General features: G+C 43.3%; 1 protein-coding gene across 1 annotated transcript; it reads right to left on the reverse strand.

Annotated features, from left to right (window-relative positions):
- Positions 1–8,988: 8,988 nt before the first annotated feature.
- Positions 8,989–9,909, reverse strand: LOC115081339 (olfactory receptor 1361-like). The gene has a single exon (XM_029585825.1). The coding sequence runs from the start codon at positions 9,907–9,909 to the stop codon at positions 8,989–8,991; it is 921 nt and encodes a 306-aa protein (XP_029441685.1).
- Between the last annotated feature and the right edge of the window lie 8,566 nt (positions 9,910–18,475).

Genomic DNA, 18,475 nt, shown 5'->3' on the forward strand with positions numbered 1-18,475 from the left:
GGGAGCTCCTTGTGAGGTCTCTCGATGTTGGGTTTGGCGGAGCTGTTTTTTCCTCTTTTCCTTTCCCTTTTTTCTTGCGGTCATTTTTTGTGTTTTTAGTTGATTCCCGTATTTTTCCCCCCTTTTTTCTTGGTGATTTTTTCTCAGTACAGTGTCCCTCTTCTCAGCATGGTCGGGCCAGCGTTCGCATGGTAGAGAGGAGCCTGGAGCCGTTGCTTCATGTTGGTTGGTGTAGAGGAGGAAGTTTCAGAATGCGGTGAGTGACAGTGGTTCTTCCCTGGGTTGAGTGAGCCCTTCTCCTCCCTTCTGCACAGTTTCCTCTGGTCGCATGGCTCCTCTTCCTGCATCTTGCATCCTCTCTGCTAGTACTTTGGTGGTCCAGTGTGCTTAGTTCCCGCCACCGTGTTCTGTTTCCTGTGCCAGTCGGGCTGTTTAGGTAGGCTGCCTCCCGAGTGCAGCTGTTCCTGAGCCATCCTGTGGTGGATGGGGAGGAGAGGCAGGGGTTCCCAGCTCAGATTTGTCTCCTTCTGATCATGCCCCTCCTGGGCCCAGCTGTGAGGATGGGAAAGGTGGTGGGGGCCTCGAGGTGGTAAAGGGAAGGACAGGGCACACAAGACCCTTTCTATTTCTCATCCAGGTAATTCCTCTGGTTTTGATCATTTTGGGGCTCTTTCCAGTGGTTTGTCTGGTATGGGGGAAGGTGGTTTTTCTAGGCCCTTTTGGGGTGGCCTTCTGGAAGAGCAATGTCACCCTATTGCGAGGGGTTGGGGGTTTGCTGATGCCAGTTTGGGATGTGTTTTGGTTTCCGCTAAAGAATTTGCTATGGGTTCAGTGACATTTGTTTCTGGGGTGTCCGGGGCTGGGTGGCAAGGTCCCCCCTTTGGGGTTTTTGCCTCTGGTGGGCAGCCGGTGTGTTGGGGTAGGGGTGGTTTTCCTGAGTTGGGTTTGGGGGGTCAGAGTTCTTTGTGGACTGCTTCAGGTTTCCCACCTATGGGTGATATTGGGAGTTTTGGGCCTTGGGAGGGTCAGTCCGTGGTAGGAGAGTGAAGCCAGTTTTATGAGGTGGGGGATAGGTTGGACTTGGGTTGATTAGGGGTTTCTGGTCCTGGTTCCTGCCTGGTTTCTCTGGTTTCAGGTGCAGTGGTAGAGGATTCGTGTCCAGGGATATCGCAGTGTGAGGAGTGGAGACAGCAGTCAGCGGATGGCAAGACAGAATCGAAGCAGGAGGAGGTTGAGTGGGTGGATCTGGACAGAGTGCTGATAGGCCTTTGGATGGTGAGGTGGGTAAAGGGGATGGTGGGGAGGTTACTGGTAGGCAGGGGAAAAGGAATAGGTCAAAAGGGGATAGTTCTTCTTCTTCATTCTCGTTGTCATCTTCATCTTTAGAAGGTGAGCCTAGTCCGGGTCATGGGGTAGTTGGCGAGAGTAGCCCAGGCCAGGATATGGTTTCTGGGGCTGGGGAGTTTACGGAATTGAGGGAGGGTGTTCCCACATGGCTTAGGAAGAAAATTAGGAAGCATTGTTACATTGATATATTTAGGCTATTAGAGGAGAGACAGGAGATTAAAAAGGGTAAGAAGAAGGGAAAAAAGAAGGGCAAAGATAGTGAGGGTCCTAGGAAGTTTGGGTCCAATGTTTTTGCATTTAGCTAGTGTGGTTGGGCATTTCGATTCATTGCAGTATGGGGCATTATTAATTTACGTGGGTAGTATTTTGGGGGCTTTTAAGGACTATGAGGGTTGGGCTTGGTTAAATTATAACAAGTTGTTTAGGGATGAGATGAAGGTTAATTTATTTGATGATGAGTTTTATATACCGTTATTCGGTTGAGCCATCATAACGGTTTACAAAAGTATACAATATCTTGAAACTGAGCATTAGCAAGAACAGTAAACAGATTCTTAACAAATGTGTAGTAGTATAGAGACATTTGAACCATTGAACAGTATTAGCAAATGGATATCAAGTCCAGAAGGAGATAAAATTAGGGTAGAGGGGGAGGGAAGTAGGAAAAGGGGAATAGGGGTAAAAATATGGGGTAAGCAATAGGGGTTCAGTTGAAAGAATGATTAGATGGATGAAAGTCAGTGAGGAACTTGCGGAATAATATAGTTTTTAAGTCCTTTTTAAATGTTTTTAGGTCGTGTTGAATTCGTAAGAATTTAGGTAGGGTATTCCACATTTTGGGTGAGGCAATTGAGAAGGCTCTTTCTCTTGTGGTAGTTAGATGTGCATCCTTGACAGGGGGAATGTTTAGGTAGCCAGAGTTATTGGATCGTAGGTTTCTTGCAGGCTTTTGAGGGATTATGTTTAGTGAGTTGAGACCTTGATTATCATTATTTAGGATTTTGTGGATAATAGTCATTGATTTGTATGCAATCCGTGCATTGATGGGTAGCCAATGAAGTGCTGTTAGAATTCTTTTTGTACCAGTTAGGACTCTGGCAGCTGTGTTCTGTAATATTTGTAGTGGTTTGAGGGCTGAGAGAGGTAATCCAATGTAAGGAGTCGCAGTAGTCAAATGTAGAGAAGATAAGGAGTTGGAGTACAGTTCTGAAATCATGGGGGTTTTAGGTGTCTTAGGGTAAGGAGTCTGTGGTAACCTTCCTTGGTTTTGTTTGTGATGTGGTTCTTGTAAGAAAGCTCATTATCAGTGGTAATTCCAAGGTTTCTGGTATAATTTGTAGGGATGATAGTTATGGTATGTTTGCCAGGAATTGTCAGGGGTGTCAGAGATGGATTAGGTTTTTTGTCCATGAGTAAAATTTCAGTTTTGTCAAAGTTAATTATGAGTTTGAGGGAGTTTAGTTGGTTTTTGATCGAGATAAGTAGTTCAGAGGTTTTCTTGTATGTGTCATCAATTGAGTTATGTATGTGAATGAGGAGCTGAATGTCGTCAGCATAGAGGAAGTGTGTAATCTTGTATTCTTTTAGTAGTTGGCAGATGGGGAGAAGGTAAATGTTGAAAAGGGTGGCTGATAAAGCAGATCCTTGAGGGACACCGGTGTTGATTTATTGTTGTTAATCACTTTATGTCATGGGTTCACATGATATTAGTTTATGGTTGACTCAAATGACAAACAAGGGGCCCAGTGGAGGAAGCATAAGAACATAAGAAAATGCCATACTGGGTCAGACCAAGGGTCCATCAAGCCCAGCATCCTGTTTCCAACAGTGGCCAATCCAGGCCATAAGAACCTGGCAAGTACCCAAAAACTAAGTCTATTTCATGTTACCATTGCTAATGGCAGTGGCTATTCTCTAAGTGAACTTAATAGCAGGTAATGGACTTCTCCTACAAGAACTTATCCAATCCTTTTTTAAACACAGCTATACTAACTGCAGTAACCACATCCTCTGGCAACAAATTCCAGAGTTTAATTGTGCGTTGAGTAAAAAAGAACTTTCTTCGATTAGTTTTAAATGTGCCCCATGCTAACTTCATGGCATGCCCCCTAGTCTTTCTACTATCCGAAAGAGTAAATAACCGATTCACATCTACCCGTGCTAGACCTCTCATGATTTTAAACATCTCTATCATATCCCCCCTTAGTCGTCTCTTCTCCAAGCTGAAAAGTCCTAACCTCTTTAGTCTTTCCTCATAGGGGAGTTGTTCCATTCCCCTTATCATTTTTGTAGCCCTTCTCTGTACCTTCTCCATCGCAATTATATCTTTTTTGAGATGCGGCGACCAGAATTGTACACAGTATTCAAGATGCGGTCTCACCATGGAGCGATACAGAGGCATTATGACATTTTCCGTTTTATTCACCATTCCCTTTCTAATAATTCCCAACATTCTGTTTGCTTTTTTGGCTGCCGCAGCACACTGAACCGACAATTTCAATGTGTTATCTACTATGACACCTAGATCTCTTTCTTGGGTTGTAGCACCTAATATGGAACCCAACATTGTGTAATTATAGCATGGGTTATTTTTCCCTATATGCATCACCTTGCACTTATCCACATTAAATTTCATCTGCCATTTGGATGCCCAATTTTCCAGTCTCACAAGGTCTTCCTGCAATTTATCACAATCTGCTTGTGATTTAACTACTCTGAACAATTTTGTGTCATCTGCAAATTTGATTATCTCACTCGTATTTCTTTTCAGATCATTTATAAATATATTGAAAAGCAAAGGGAATGGGGTGTAGTGCAGGTGGGTTCCTTTCATGAGTCATCATTTGGAAGTAAGGGAGGGGATGGGGTTAAAATTCAGCAGTGGGGCTGATGCTGCTGGCATTTTAACAAAATGTTCTGTCTCTTCCCTGAGTGTAAATTCAGACATGCGTGTTCAGTCTGTGGTGGGCCCCACCCAGCGGTTAAGTGTGCTAAGTGGTCAAGTGGGAGCGGGGGTTCTGAAGCCAAGTAGTGAGGTGCTGTTGCAGATAGCCCCATCGCTGGTCCAGTTGGAGGCAATGTTGGATTGGTTGGGGTGTTATCTGAACCGGGTGGTGGCGGATATGTTGTTGGAGGGCTTTAGTGAGGGTTTTTGGATTCTTTATATAGGGTTGGGGGAAGGGTGTGGGGTAAAAAATTCTAGATCTGTTCATCACTTTGTGAAATTTGTGAGTGACAAGTTAGAATGTGAATTAAGTCTGGGGGAACCCCTGCTCAGTCAAGCCTCCTGAACTTCTAACCAGGCTCTACCTTGTAGACAGGTTTCAGTCTCGTTCTTCCATCATGTTTTTCTTGCAAGTTCTTTCAATCAAGTAACTTATTATCAGAGTATTTATATGTTTAGACCTGATTGCAGGTCTTGTATCCTTGTCTAAGGTAAGGCTGATTTATAACAAGAAGCCCATACCTTTCATATGTTATTTTTTATCCCAGTTCCAGTAACCCTGTTTGATGTAAGGCTCTCGTTTTATGCTTCCCTCATTTCGCTGTAAACCAATATGATATGTACTGTTTGCACATGAATGTCGGTATATAAAGTTCAAAATAAATAAATAAATAAAATAAATAAACAAGGTGAAAGAACACCTTGACCAGGCGGCCAAATGAACCAAGCATACCTCCGACACCCATGGATGTCCCGCTCCACTCTTCCATCCTGGCCAGAAGGTTTGGCTCAGTGCCAAACACATTCATCTTCGACTGCCTTCCCTTCGGCTGGCACCTAAATACATCGGGCCATTCCAAGTCCACTGAAGAGTGGGAGCCGTTTCGTACCAACTTCAACTCCCTCGTGCCTTGGCATCCACAATACGTTTCACATATCCCTCCTCAAGCCTCTCGTGCTCTCCTGGCCCTCTCGCAAGGCTCCTCCTCCTTTACAAGTCTCTGCAGAGCCAGAGGAGACCCTACAAGTGCAAGAGGTCCTCGATGTTCAAAGAAGACGTGGTCGTTGGGAGTATCTCCTGTCATGGGAGGGCTTTGGCCCTGAAGAAAACTCATGGGAGCCCTCTCACCACATCTTGGACAAGCAGCTTCTTCTGACCTTCCACCGGGACCATCCTGAGAAGCCTAGGCCAGTAAGGGGGAGGCCTAAAAGGGGGGGTATTGTTGCACTTCCCAGCCACGTATGCTCCATGGCCGGGCCTGCTCACCTCTCTCAGCCTTCCATAAACCAAGGAATCACTGCCACTGCTAGTACCGGTCATTCCCGTCATCCTCCCTAGCGCATGCCGACTCCGGCGTCCTCGCAGGCCTCTCAACGGAGCTCCCGCCGGGGCTCCGCATCCAGCATCTCCTTGGTCCCACCCCTAGGAGCATGCATGGCTGAGTTCCTGTTATTTGAATGGCCAAGCGTGGAATCCTGGCTGAGTTGATCATTGATTACATCACATAGCCTTGTATATAAGGCAGGGCTCTTTCCCCAGTTCCCTGCCTTGGCAATCGGGTCGACAATGTGGTATACTAGTTTGCCTCCGTCTCATCGCCTGTTCCAGTCTTGTTCCAGCCTTGTTCCAGTCTCCTCCTGTTCCAGTTCCAGCGTTCTCCTGTTCCAGCGTCCTTCTGTTCCAGCATCCTCCTGTTCCTCCATCTGTCCTCTGTGTGTTCCCAGGTAGTACCTTTGGACTAACTCTCTGGTACTGACCTCTGCCTGCCTCTGACCTTCCTGCTTGCCACCTGGATCTTGACTTCTGCCTGCTCCACGACTACTCTCAGACTGACCTTCTGGAACCTGACCTCTGCCTGCTCCATGACTACTCTCGGACTGACCTTCTGGAAACTGACCCTCGCTTTGGCTGACCACCCGTGGACTGACCTCTGGTACTTGACCATGCCTCCTTGGTTCTGGCCCTGCTCCTAGCCCTGTCATCTCTGAAACTCTTCTGGCCCTCCATGGCTCCTCAGGCTTCCTGTCCAGACATCGACTGCACTCCCTTACTCTTGCTGGGCACACCTCTGAACTTTCTTTCTGGAAGAACCTACAAGGCCCACCTAAGGCCAAGTAGCCCAGGTCCCTATGGGCTCCACCCGGGGGGACCTCGGGCTTCCAGTGGTGAAGCTCCAGCTAGCCTCCTAGTATTCCTGTGCTCCACCTCCTGGTGGCAGGTGCTCCCTGTGTCCGACCAGGGAGCCGTTCCTCCCTGCACCAGGCCAAGGGTCCAAACCCAAGTGCTACAGGTACAGTGATATGCAGTGAAATTGTTTTTAGAAATGTATATGTGTGTTTTTGAGTGGGTGATTTGTGAGATATTTGACATCAAACAAAAATTGAAGAATTCTTTACTTGTAAGAAAGGCAACAGATAGGATTTTATAAAAAAAATCAATATAATTAATCAAATTTATTTAGAAAATATTGTCCAGCTCCTGTGCCAAATTTTGCTTCATCCTGTACTAAGCCTTGCCTTGTCCTGCTTGTACCAAACCTTGCCTTCACTTTGCCCAAGACCTGCCTGCATGTTATGCTCAAGCTTCTAGCCAGTGTCTGAGTCCAGCCTTGTTCTGTGGTACTGACTCACTATGATATACTGCCACCTCAGAGTTCTACTGGCCCCTAAAACCCAAACACTCAACCTGTGGAGGAGGGGGCTAGCTAGGTGGAAGATCGGCCCTAGTCCTGTCAGCATTCTGCATTGCAGTCCTAAAAAGCTCCTGGGGCGCTGTACCCAGAGTTCAGCCTAGCAGTTCGTGACAACACTAAAATGACAAACCCCTCATATCTGGACTGAATGCCACTTAATACAGAAATTATCCTTTCCTGAAATCCTCCTGAAAAAAATAAAGTTTTTAATTGTTTATGGAATAAGGAAATATGATCTAACCCACGTAGAGATTCAGGTAGCCCGTTCCAAAGAATGGGACAAATAATGGCCTGGCCTGGAGGAAAGGTGTCAATGACTGAAACTTGGCCTAGGCTAAGGCCAAGTCAAGGCCTGGTGCTGGGGTCCAGTTCAGAAGCCAGGTCCCAATCCCTGGGCCTTGATGAGGTCTAGGCCCAACATGAGGGCCTGGCCCAGAGGCTGGGTCTTGACACCTGGGATTCAGCGACCTACCAAGGACCAGGCCTATGTAAGTCTGTTGCTTCGGCCAGAGCCTAGAAATCAGGACCAGGCCTCAAAGCCTGGGCTTTGTGTAGGACCTAGTCTGAGGCCGTAGTGACGTATAGAAGCCTAGGTCTAGACAGGCCCGAGGCTTCTACCTGGGCCTATGCTTCATCAGTGGTTATTTCCCCCACACCAGATAAGTAGGGGCCAGGGAGGATCCTGGCCCTAGAATTTTTGACAGTTGGAGGGATGGGTGGTTAGGATGTGAGGCCTTAGGACGCCATGTTTTGTTTTTTTTATTGTGGTTTTTTTATGTTTATTTCATTTTTTTAAACAAAAGAAACAAAATAAACATTGAACAAAACAAAATTCATGTGAAATCCCTCACAAGAAACAACTACTTTTTTCCCATTATATACATCTAGGAAACACTGGATTAAAGGATCTACATGTGCAAACGTCTACAATTATAGAAACTCAACATTTGTAAAGTAAAGACAATAACACTTATTTATTCCTTTAGACAAATAAATGTATTTTGAATATACCATCCATTCTATAATCATATACTATTTAATTTTTATTAAACAACTGAATGAGATTAATTAACACACATCTCTTGACAGTTCCTCCCATTTACAAATCATTTAAATGTGAATTAAAAGTAACACAAATCCTGACACCCTTTCATAAGCAAGATTCACAACGCTACTGGTATCAGCGAGGTCTCTCAAAACCATAATGACATACATCATTGATATGGCTTGGTTTTATACATGATATAATTTATGAATTTATAATGGTAATTCAATAATGAAGGAAACTAAAAATCAAAAACTTGACTCAAAATGAAAAGAAAAAGTTCCATATTTTATTTCATTAACCATAAACTAAATAAATGCTATAACAAACACTTTTTTAAGAAAACAAAAATAGTGAATAAATAGAAGTGAACGTGCCTTTTTCACTTCTGTTTTTTTCACTATATTAAAAAAATTATTTAAAAAATAATTTTTGGTTACAGAGTATATTTAAGTAATGTTTAAAAATTATTTGAATATTATTTGGGATTATGTTTTCTTTTATTAATGAAATAACATTAGAGTAAAAGAGGGATGGAATTATGGGTGAATTTCATAACTTTTAGTGCCTTTATCAGGGACATATAACATTCATCTATTGTTTCTTTTGCTAATTCATTTCCTGGATTTAATGAGTGGAGAACATTGACACCTTTCTTCTAAAACAATAATGGTTTCAATGATATTTAAGGTTGAAAGGCAGGCCATTGTGTCATCTTTTCTTGGAAGAAGAAGATATCTGACACTTTCAGATAGGAAAATGAGTCAGGATTGAATTTAAGACTCTTCCAATACTCTGCTGGGTGAGATGCAAATCAAATATAAGACTGAATTTACATCTCTTCCATCTCACTATTATACTGAGGTAGGAATCATTGAAGATGTAAAACATATCTTTTATATTGTGAATTAAGGTTCTGATTCCTTAGTCAGTGTTTACTTTCTGGAAGAAGATATTGTTCATTGTAGGACTCTTCTCAGTACCTTCTTTACATCCCTGTTCCTCAGGCTGTAGATGAATGGGTTAAGCATGGGAGATACCACATTGTACACCACACTGGCAATCATGTCCTTTTCTAAGGAATAGCTGGAGGAAGGCCTGAAATACATGAAAATAAGTGTCCCATAGAAAAGCATCACTACAGTGAAGTGAGAGGAGCAGGTGGAGAAAGTCTTGCTCCTCCCACCAGTGGATGGGATCTTCAGGATAGTATTGATGATGCAGATGTAGGAGATCAGGATGATCAGGAAGGGCAGCATTACTACCAGTGAAGCCACTGAGAAGATCACTAGCTCATTGATGGAGGTGTCTGTACAGGAGAGCTGTAGCAGTGCTGTGACATCACAGAAGAAATGTTGTATCTTGTTAGAGTTGCAAAAAGAGAGTCGGCATATTAAAAGAGTATGTAACAAAGCATTCAGACAGCAGATGATGAAAGAAGCAGCCGACATACTTATACATATGTTCTTGCTCATTATTGTGACATAATGTAGAGGATTACAGATAGCAACATAACGGTCATATGCCATGACAGAAAGGAGGACACATTCTGAGCCAGCAAATGCAATGAAAAAATAGAGCTGGGTGATACATTGAGAGAAAGAGATCTTCTTCTTGCCAGAGATTAGGTTGCTTAACAATTTGGGGACAGTGACAGAGCTGAAAGACATGTCCACAAAGGACAAGTTACACAGGAAGAAATACATGGGAGTATGGAGCTGGGAGTTTCCACCAATAACTGAGATCATGGTTCCATTTCCCAGCAAGTTCATCAGGTACATGGCCAGGAATATGACGAAGAGGAAACCTCTTAGCTCCACACGTGCTGAAAGGCCCAAGAGAAGGAATTCCATTACCACTGTCTGATTCTTCTGTTCCATTTCTATCCCCTTGCAACAGAAATCAAAGAGAGCATTAAACTAAGGAAAATATGACAGAAGGGTAATGACATTAAGAGTCATTTTCTAAAGATCACATATGATGCAATTTTACAAATTAGTACCTGAGTTTCAGACTACCACATAAAGAACTAAATGAAATAATAATAAAAAAAAGGTTCTGGAAATAAAAGGAAAATGAATAAAACTGTAGCTTTTGCCTTTTATCATTTGCTAATAAAATGTATGAATTAATGAGAATTATAACTAAGCACACAATATCACACACTCTCACCAATCATTTATATAAAGAACAATTTTCAGAATGATCTAGCTGGTTTACTAAAATGTTAGCTAGCTAGATCATGGATAATCAAACTTGCCCACTCCTTCATCTTTGTACTTGCTTCGGTATTTAACACAAATAGTTTTTGAGCAATACAGCTAGACACATTGTATCTCCCCAGACCCCACTACTATTTTCTTATTAGTTGGATACATTTGTATGCTTATTATCAAATGTCCTGCCCAGACTATCTCACCGACTCCCCCTACCATTCTTTTTTCCACTTTCCCTCTTTCTCTCTCTTTCTCCTGTCCCATTGTTACATTCCTCACCCCCTACCTATCCAGTCTCTCTCTATTCTTGTCTTCCTCTATTGATCATCCCCGTCAGGCTCTCTGTCTCTCTTTCCACCTAGCCCACGTTTCTCTCAATTTCTTCCACTCACCAGTCTGTTTATACCCCACCCTCCTCAATCTTTCTCTTCTGCCCCTCCTTCAGCAGTCTCTCTTCCTCTTATTACCCACTTGACCACCCTCTTTCTCCTGCATAATGTATAGATAATTTTCAAAGGGAAACCTTTGAGTAGTATCCCTTTTGCAAATTTTCTGAGTTTTAGCTGATTTACAAAATATCTGCATACTTGGCCCTGTTTTATGGATAGAATTATTTAGGAGATGGAAACTAGGAGCTATATTTTTACAGGATCCATGTGGGTCAATTTTCAAACCCTATCATCCCGCTGGCTAACTTTTTATTAGCCTGACTAGAGTGTTCCAAAAATTGCATTCCAGTGGTTAGCCACCAGGTGACTCAATAACCAATCTTTGCAGGTTGTGATTCCTTTTATTGGATAGACATGAGAATTATTCAAATCCATAAAAAGAATGTAAAGATAAAATGGGAACTTTTCTCCTCCTCTCACCTGTGCTCCTTTACCCTTGCTGAGCCTAACTTTTGGAAATGATACCCCCCCTCCTCAATGCCCCAGCACCCGCAATCAGTCCCTCTGCAAATGCAAAGTATTTAATAATCCCCACACCTGATCTGGTCAATCATCTCCTCATTCTCGCCACACGGCAATCTCCCTAATCTAGAGATGTGAATTGGAACCGGAATCGGTTTGGATTCCGGTTCCGATTCACATGTGGGTTTTTTTCCATTGGGCCCGATCACATTTTGTTTATCGGCTGCGCCCCAGCCGATAAACAAAAAACCCACCCTGACCCTTTAAAAGTAACCCTCCCGACCCCCCAAAAATCTTTTTACAGGTATCTGGTGGTCCAGTGGGGGTCCCGGGAGCGATCACCAGCTCTGGGCCATCCTCCCACTCCCGGGCCATCAGCTGCCACTAATCAAAATGGCGCCGATGGCCATTTGCCCTTACGATGTGACAGGGTATCCGTGCCATTGGCCGGATCCTGTCACATGGTAGGAGCACTGGATGGCTGGCACCATCTTGTGCTCCCACCATGTGACAGGGGCTGACCAATGGCACTGGTAGCCCCTGTGAAAGGCAAAGGCTATCGGCGCCATTTTGAATACTGGCAGCCGACGGTCCGAGTGCAGGAGGTCACTCCTGGACCCCCACTAGACTTTTGGCAAGTCTTGTGGGTGTCAGGATGGTCCCCCAAGACTGCCAAAAGCCCCTGGTGGTCCAGCGGGGGTCCAGGAGTGATCTCCTGCACTCGGGCCATCGGCTGCCAGTAATCAAAATGGCACCGATAGCCCTTGCCCTTACTATGTCACAGGGGCTACCGGTGCCATTGGTCAGCCCCTGTCACATGGTAGGAGCACAAGATGGCCCCAATTTCTGACGATTTTGAAAATATCGACGATATTTTCAATCGTCCGAAGCCTGATTCACATCCCTTCCCTAATCTACTCCAACTTTGATTTCCTTTCCTTCATATTGGTTGGCACATTTGCCTTAGAAGTCTATTCATTTATGTTATTATGTTTAATTAATAACTTGCTTGATCACCAGCCACAGGGTGTCCCAACTAAGGAATAGCAAAGTAAATGTTATATAAATAAACCAAGTTTGCTCACATTGCAGGTCTTTCTATTAAGATAATAATCAAAACGAATAGTTGATCTAAAAAAGAATTGACAAAAGTAATCGAGACTAGGAAATATATCAGGATGGAAAAAGTGAAGGAAAAGATAAAGAGTTAAGGATAAGACTTGTTTTCAGGAATGTCAGTAAATGAAGACCAGGGGTGGATGTGAATTGAGATGAGGAAAAATATTTGCAATGGAACAAGAAAAGAAGCAGAAATGCTAAATGAACATTTTTGCATTGTGGCAGTAATTTTGCTACAGTTTGCATATATTTTCTATCAAATATGAACCTGTTTGTCTTGAAAATTATCCCATCAAACTACCTGCTTACAATTTCAGCTGTTAATATACATGTAAAATGGTTAAGGAAACTTTTCATGCATACTTTAGAAAATGTAAAAATATGCATGTAAGTGCAGATTCTTCCCTATCCCCATCCCTGGGAATAACTGCACTCAGTCCTGGTACACTTATGCACACACAGACTTATATGCAGAAATGTTTCCCCATGAATCCAATGGCACATATTGTAGCAGGGTAAATAGTTGTCTATCTGCAGGAAAACTGCTCAAATTACCTGGTGAAAAAGCAAGGGAGCCTTCCCCTCTGCAGGGAAATGTATTCATACTATAAACAGTGCAGTTACTTTTACCTGTGCCGCAAAGGTCCTCAGAAATCTCCTTGCAGGTCCATGGGTACAAAGTATTGTCAGATTCTAATAAAGCTACAAGATCTAGAGAACAATAGATACAGGATTCCATATCTTGCAGAATCCTGGCACATACAGGGTATGGGGACTCTTCTCTCATTCACACCTTGTTACACTGATGAGCAAATTCCATGAAGTATCTATAAATATTTTTCTTTTGCTAATACTTTAACATTTACCTGGACAATTATCATATAAAATAAAAGCAATAGTCCACTCTTTGCTTATCTCTGACCCTCATGTACTAAAAAGAAAGATATATTGCCAGCAGCTTTCCTTTGTATTAAGAAGCAATTGCTGGATATCACAATACTTTTCCAGGTGTGGTTTCCTCTCTCTACTCTGGGAACCTGTAAGCTGGGCAGCCTGAGAAGCCAGGACAGTATTTCCATGATAAATTGGCCTCTGGAGAACTGCATAGAGAGAGCTGCCTACACTGAAGGTAGAAATAAGAAAGAGTTTTTGCTTTCACTGGTTTCCAGAATAAGGTTTCAGAAAATAGAAAGCAAATCTTTTACCTTAGGTACAGGAGTTTGGGCTGCCTAATTGTCATTCCCACCTTATGGCTCCCATCTCACAAGATACACAAGTTACATTCTACTTGTGTCATTCCCACCTTAAGGTTCCCATCTCACAAGATACACAAGTTACACTCTATTTGTCTAACTGTCCATTAACCCATTCACTGCCAGGTTGTTTACAATCCTCACAAACAGAAGAATGTTAGATATTTGCAATAAAATGGAGCACAGGCAGTATAACAGCCAACTTGCCGTAATCAATTTCCAAGCTTTGGTTTGGTTTGTAAAGCCATTTATTTGGGTAAATAAAGATTTGTGCATGCAAATTGCTTGTCTGAAGAGCCCCCTTCCTCAATATAGCTAAAAGTATCTGCATATGCTAGAACGTGCTAACTTTGAGCCGTGTTTAGGGAAGGAGTTCCCAGGGCCATTCCATTTTGGTCAAAATAGGAAAAGATTGTGCATGGATTGTATTTTCAAGTGTATGTGGATGATTTTCCATAGAAATTCTACCCACATGAAAAGCAGGTAAAAATGTTTGTATTCTGCACCCATGGCATGTTGGAAAGAGAAAGGACACACTTGAGGTAGATTTTAAAAGTAGAGCCATGTGGATGTGGAGACGCCCCAAGATGGCCGCCTGAGTGGTTGTGCTGACGAGAGGCTCTTGAATTTTCTGGTGCTTTTAGATTGCCGCTATCGGAATGCCCCATACTAAAAGAAAAGCGAGGGTGCGGGGAGGAGAGGCTTCTTCTACCCCCTCAGAAGTCAACCAACCCAGAATAGGAAGTTTCTTTTTATCGGCAACGCCGTTGATGCCAGATAAGCTAGTTGCTGAAGTGACAGCTGAGGAGCGAGAGCCGTCCTTCCTGACTACAGAAATATCTCTAAGCCCCGGTTCTCCAATTAGGCCGGCACCACCTGGCCGCGATGAAGCAGGAGAACAACTTGAGACCGCTGCCCCGTCGGGAGGCCCCCGAGGAAGGGAAGGTGCGGCTGGGCAAGAAGCAGGAGCAGAAGTTGGAATTACCATTGTGGAAGTGGCAAAGGTACAGCCCCAGAGGGGTAATGGAAGTGGTGGGCTGCCTAAAGCCGAGAGGTGGGTGCCAGCGTTTCAGTGGGTGGAGGAAACGGAGCCAAGGACTCTCCTAAGTTGGAAGTAATTTTACAACCTACAACGGAAATCACACTTTCTACTATATGGATTGCATTACAGTCCCTGGAGAAATCAATTGTAATACTTACTAAAGAAGTTATAGAAATAAAAGATCAAGCTGGTTTGAATGCGAATGGAATTGTACAGCCGGCCCGGGGGCGTGGTCCAGGCCTCCGGACCAGCCCCCGGGTCAGAGGACGGCGCGCCAGCAGTCCACTGGCGCGGGTAGATTTACGTCTGCTTCTCGCAGGCGTAAATCTAGGAACAAAGGTAAGGAGGGGTTTAGATAGGGCCGGGGGGGGGGGGTGGGGGGTTTAGATAGGGGAAGGGAGGGGAAGGTGAGGGGAGGGCGAAAGGAAGTTCCCTCCGAGGCCGCTCCGATTTCGGAGCGGCCTCGGAGGGAATGGAGGCAGGCTGCGCGGCTCGGCGTGCGCTGGCTGCCCAAAATCGGCAGCCTTGCGCGCGCCGATCCAGGATTTTAGAGGATACGCGCGGCTATGCGCGTATCTTATAAAATCCAGCGTACTTTTGTTTGCGCCTGCTGCGCAAACAAAAGTACGCGATCGCGCTGTTTTTAAAAATCTACCCCAGAATCATTAGAAGACCGGCTTAACAAAGTGGAAAAGGTTCAGTCAAAATTAATACAAACTGAAGATTTGGTAAATAAGAGACTTGAGAATATTGAAAATTCTTTAAGGGTTCACAATTTAAGGTTCTTAAATTTTCCGATGTTGAGGAATATTTCCTCTTTGGATATGTTTAAATTGTATACCTCACAGATATTGAAGATACCAGATGAGATAAAACCTATGGTGACTAATGCCTGTTACCTTCCTTATTCTGACCCTAATCAAGGAATAATACAGGAACAACTATTAGCAGAAGTGACTACATTATTGGAGTTCTTACAGGAGATGATTGTAGAGCAAAGGAGAACATTGCTTGTGACTTTAGCATTTCTTATGGACAAAAATAATGTGTTTAAACATTATTTCATAAGTAATCAAGCAATGTTTTTTGGCTACAAAGTATGGTGTTATCCAGATTTAGTAAAATCAACTCAGTTGAGGAGGAAATTATTTCTCAATATGAGGGAAGAAGTGTTGAAAAAGGGAGCACGGTTTAAATTATGTTTTCCATGTAAATGTAATATTTTCTGTCAGGACCAAAGATACGTGTTCTTTGAACCACTGCAGCTGACGACTTTCCTTGACTCACGTCCCTAGAAGCTCCCACTGAATGATTCTTGGAGATAGATAGGGTATAAGGTGTTGTTAAACTCCTCAGGTTACCATTATATATACATTTTTTGTATTATTATCTAATGTAAAATGCTCTGTTTTCTTAGGGCTCTCTCTTATTTCTTTTATTCAATGTAAGTACATATATGAGAATTACGTATTATTCGAACTTGGAATTCATGAAATTTCCTTTGTGCTTTAAAAATTTACCAAGCAAGTTATCACTTGTTGTTATTAAAATGCAATACATTAAAATTAAAAAAAAAAAAAAAGAGCCATGTGGATGTGGTTCCTGGTTCACGCGCATGGATGCACTGATTTTATAACATGTGTGTGCCAGCGCGTGCAGGTTATAAAATCCATTGGCTACGTCCACAAGAGCACCAGATTTTAAATCCACAAGCGCTGTGAATGGGGGTGAATTTTTAGTAAATTACAAGCGGGTGACGCAATCAGGCCTCCCCCAGTTCCCTAACCCCCTGCCTAACCTTCCTTTCCCCTCTCCACCCTGACCCCTAACCCCTCCGTCCCACCCTGACCAGCCTCTCCCTGCCCAGCCCTGCCCCCCAGCCTGCCCCTTCTTCAGGGCCCAGCACTTGTGCACGTATCGGGACTTATGCACGAGACCGGGTCCTTTTGAAAATGTGTGCGATGGACGCAGGACTCGGCCACTTGCATAAGTCCCAATTTTTACATGTGCAGCTCTTTGAAAATCCACCCAATACTTCTCTTTGGAACTTGTTTAAAGACGATGAGTAAAAGGTTCCCACAGACTTTGTCCCACATGGACAGTCTGAAAATGGAACCCTGAGTGCCAAAACAATAAGGAAACTAAGTATAACCTGTATTTTCTGATGCTACACAGCATGCAGGTTTCAAAAACAGATCAAACATTTGACAACCCCAAATTTTCCAATGCTAAACCTATCTTGAACTGCAACACATTATGCTCCAGATCAAGAGATTTCTGCCTCAGTTCCTGAAGCAGGCAGATTTGTTTTTGGATCTGACCTGTCATGTGCCAGGCAGTCGCAGAAAAGGTGTTCTGCTCCATGTTATTGAAATCCCAGAAACCATCTCTTTCTGGAATTTTTCTCTTGATTTGTCTCTGTCATGCTATCTGATCTTCTTCCTCTGTCTCTCTTTTTCATTGTTTTCTACCACTCACTCTGTTCTCATCATCTCTCACTTTTTCCATCTGATATATCCCTGTCACTGGTTTCCTCTCTTCCCTCTGCCTTTCTCCCCTCCCAAAAATCCTTCCCTGTATCTCTCTGACTTCCTTATGCCTCACTTCTCATCTCCCCACCTTCAGTAATTCTCTCCTCAGTAATCCTCTCAATACACTTCCTGATACTGTCCTCTCATAGAAACATAGAAATGATGGCAGAAAAAGACCAATCGGCCCATCTGGTCTGCCCAGCAAGCTCCCACACTTATTTTCCCATACTTATCTGTTTCACCGATCACCAAGTTCAGGGCCCTTGTTGGTAACTGTTTCAAATTTCCTGCCATTCCCTGTCATTGATGCAGACTAGAGAGCAATTTTGGAGTTGCATCAAAGGTGAGCTAAAGGCTTAATGGTTAAGGGTAGTAACTGCCACATCAAGCAAGTTACCCCGATGCTTATTTATCCAGTCTGCACAGATGAATGCCTTGTTGGATGTTGTCTGAATGTAAATCCTGTTTTCCTTATTTCCCCCTACCGTTGAAGCAGAGAGCAATGCTGTATATGCATTCAAAGTGATGTATCAGGCTTAATTGGTTTAGGGTAGACTAGTAACCGCTGTAGTAAGCAAGCAACCCCAGCTTATTTGTTTACCCAGATTGTGAGGTTTAGTCCTTGTTGGTTGTTATCTCACCTCACAATAACTGCTAATTTCTTACCCCTACTTCCTCTCTCTCTGGATATGTTTCATTCTTCACTTGCTTTTTACATTCTCTCCCCAGTGGTCTCTCTTCCATCCTTCTGATTTATGACAGCTTTATGACTTCTGTGCTTGCAGTCGTGGGAGCATGGGAGGAAATATATATAAATATTTTCTTTTTATGGGCAAACAAGGCAATAAGTTAGGACTTCCCAAACCTGTCGGAAACCCATAGTCAGCCAGGTTTTCAGGATATCCACAATTATTATGCATGAGAAAAACACTTCATACTCTGGAGACTCAATTGTCCTTCTCCAATTCATATCCAATGGACAGGAAGGGGAACAATACTTGTTCCCCTTCCTGTCCATTGGATATGAATTGGAGAAGGACAATTTCCATGCTTACAACAGTGCTTCATGTGCAGAAATGGGGTCTTTGAATTTTGCCTAATTATCAGCATGGAAAAGTGAAAGCGTGGAGGCAGTTCCAACTTCCTATGCACTTTTACATGCTAAGAGCAGAGGCATTCCTGGGGGTGAAATCTGGGTTGGAGTAACCATTCATGCATAATTTTGCAGGAAAAAGTACCTCCACAAATAGCAGGTGAGGTTTGTGTAAGTACTTTTTCCCTTTAAAAACATTTTTCCCTATGTTAAGACACCATATATATTTGCATTGTTGTTGTATTACTAGCACCCTGAACTTATAACTTATCTCACCTGAA

This window comes from Rhinatrema bivittatum, chromosome 1 (assembly GCF_901001135.1).
Source record: "Rhinatrema bivittatum chromosome 1, aRhiBiv1.1, whole genome shotgun sequence".
Lineage (NCBI taxonomy): Eukaryota > Metazoa > Chordata > Amphibia > Gymnophiona > Rhinatrematidae > Rhinatrema > Rhinatrema bivittatum.

What these genes read in the sequence shown, in the direction of transcription:
- LOC115081339 (XM_029585825.1), bottom strand. Translation starts at nt 9,909, where the DNA reads ATGGAACAGAAGAATCAGACAGTGGTAATGGAATTCCTTCTCTTGGGC.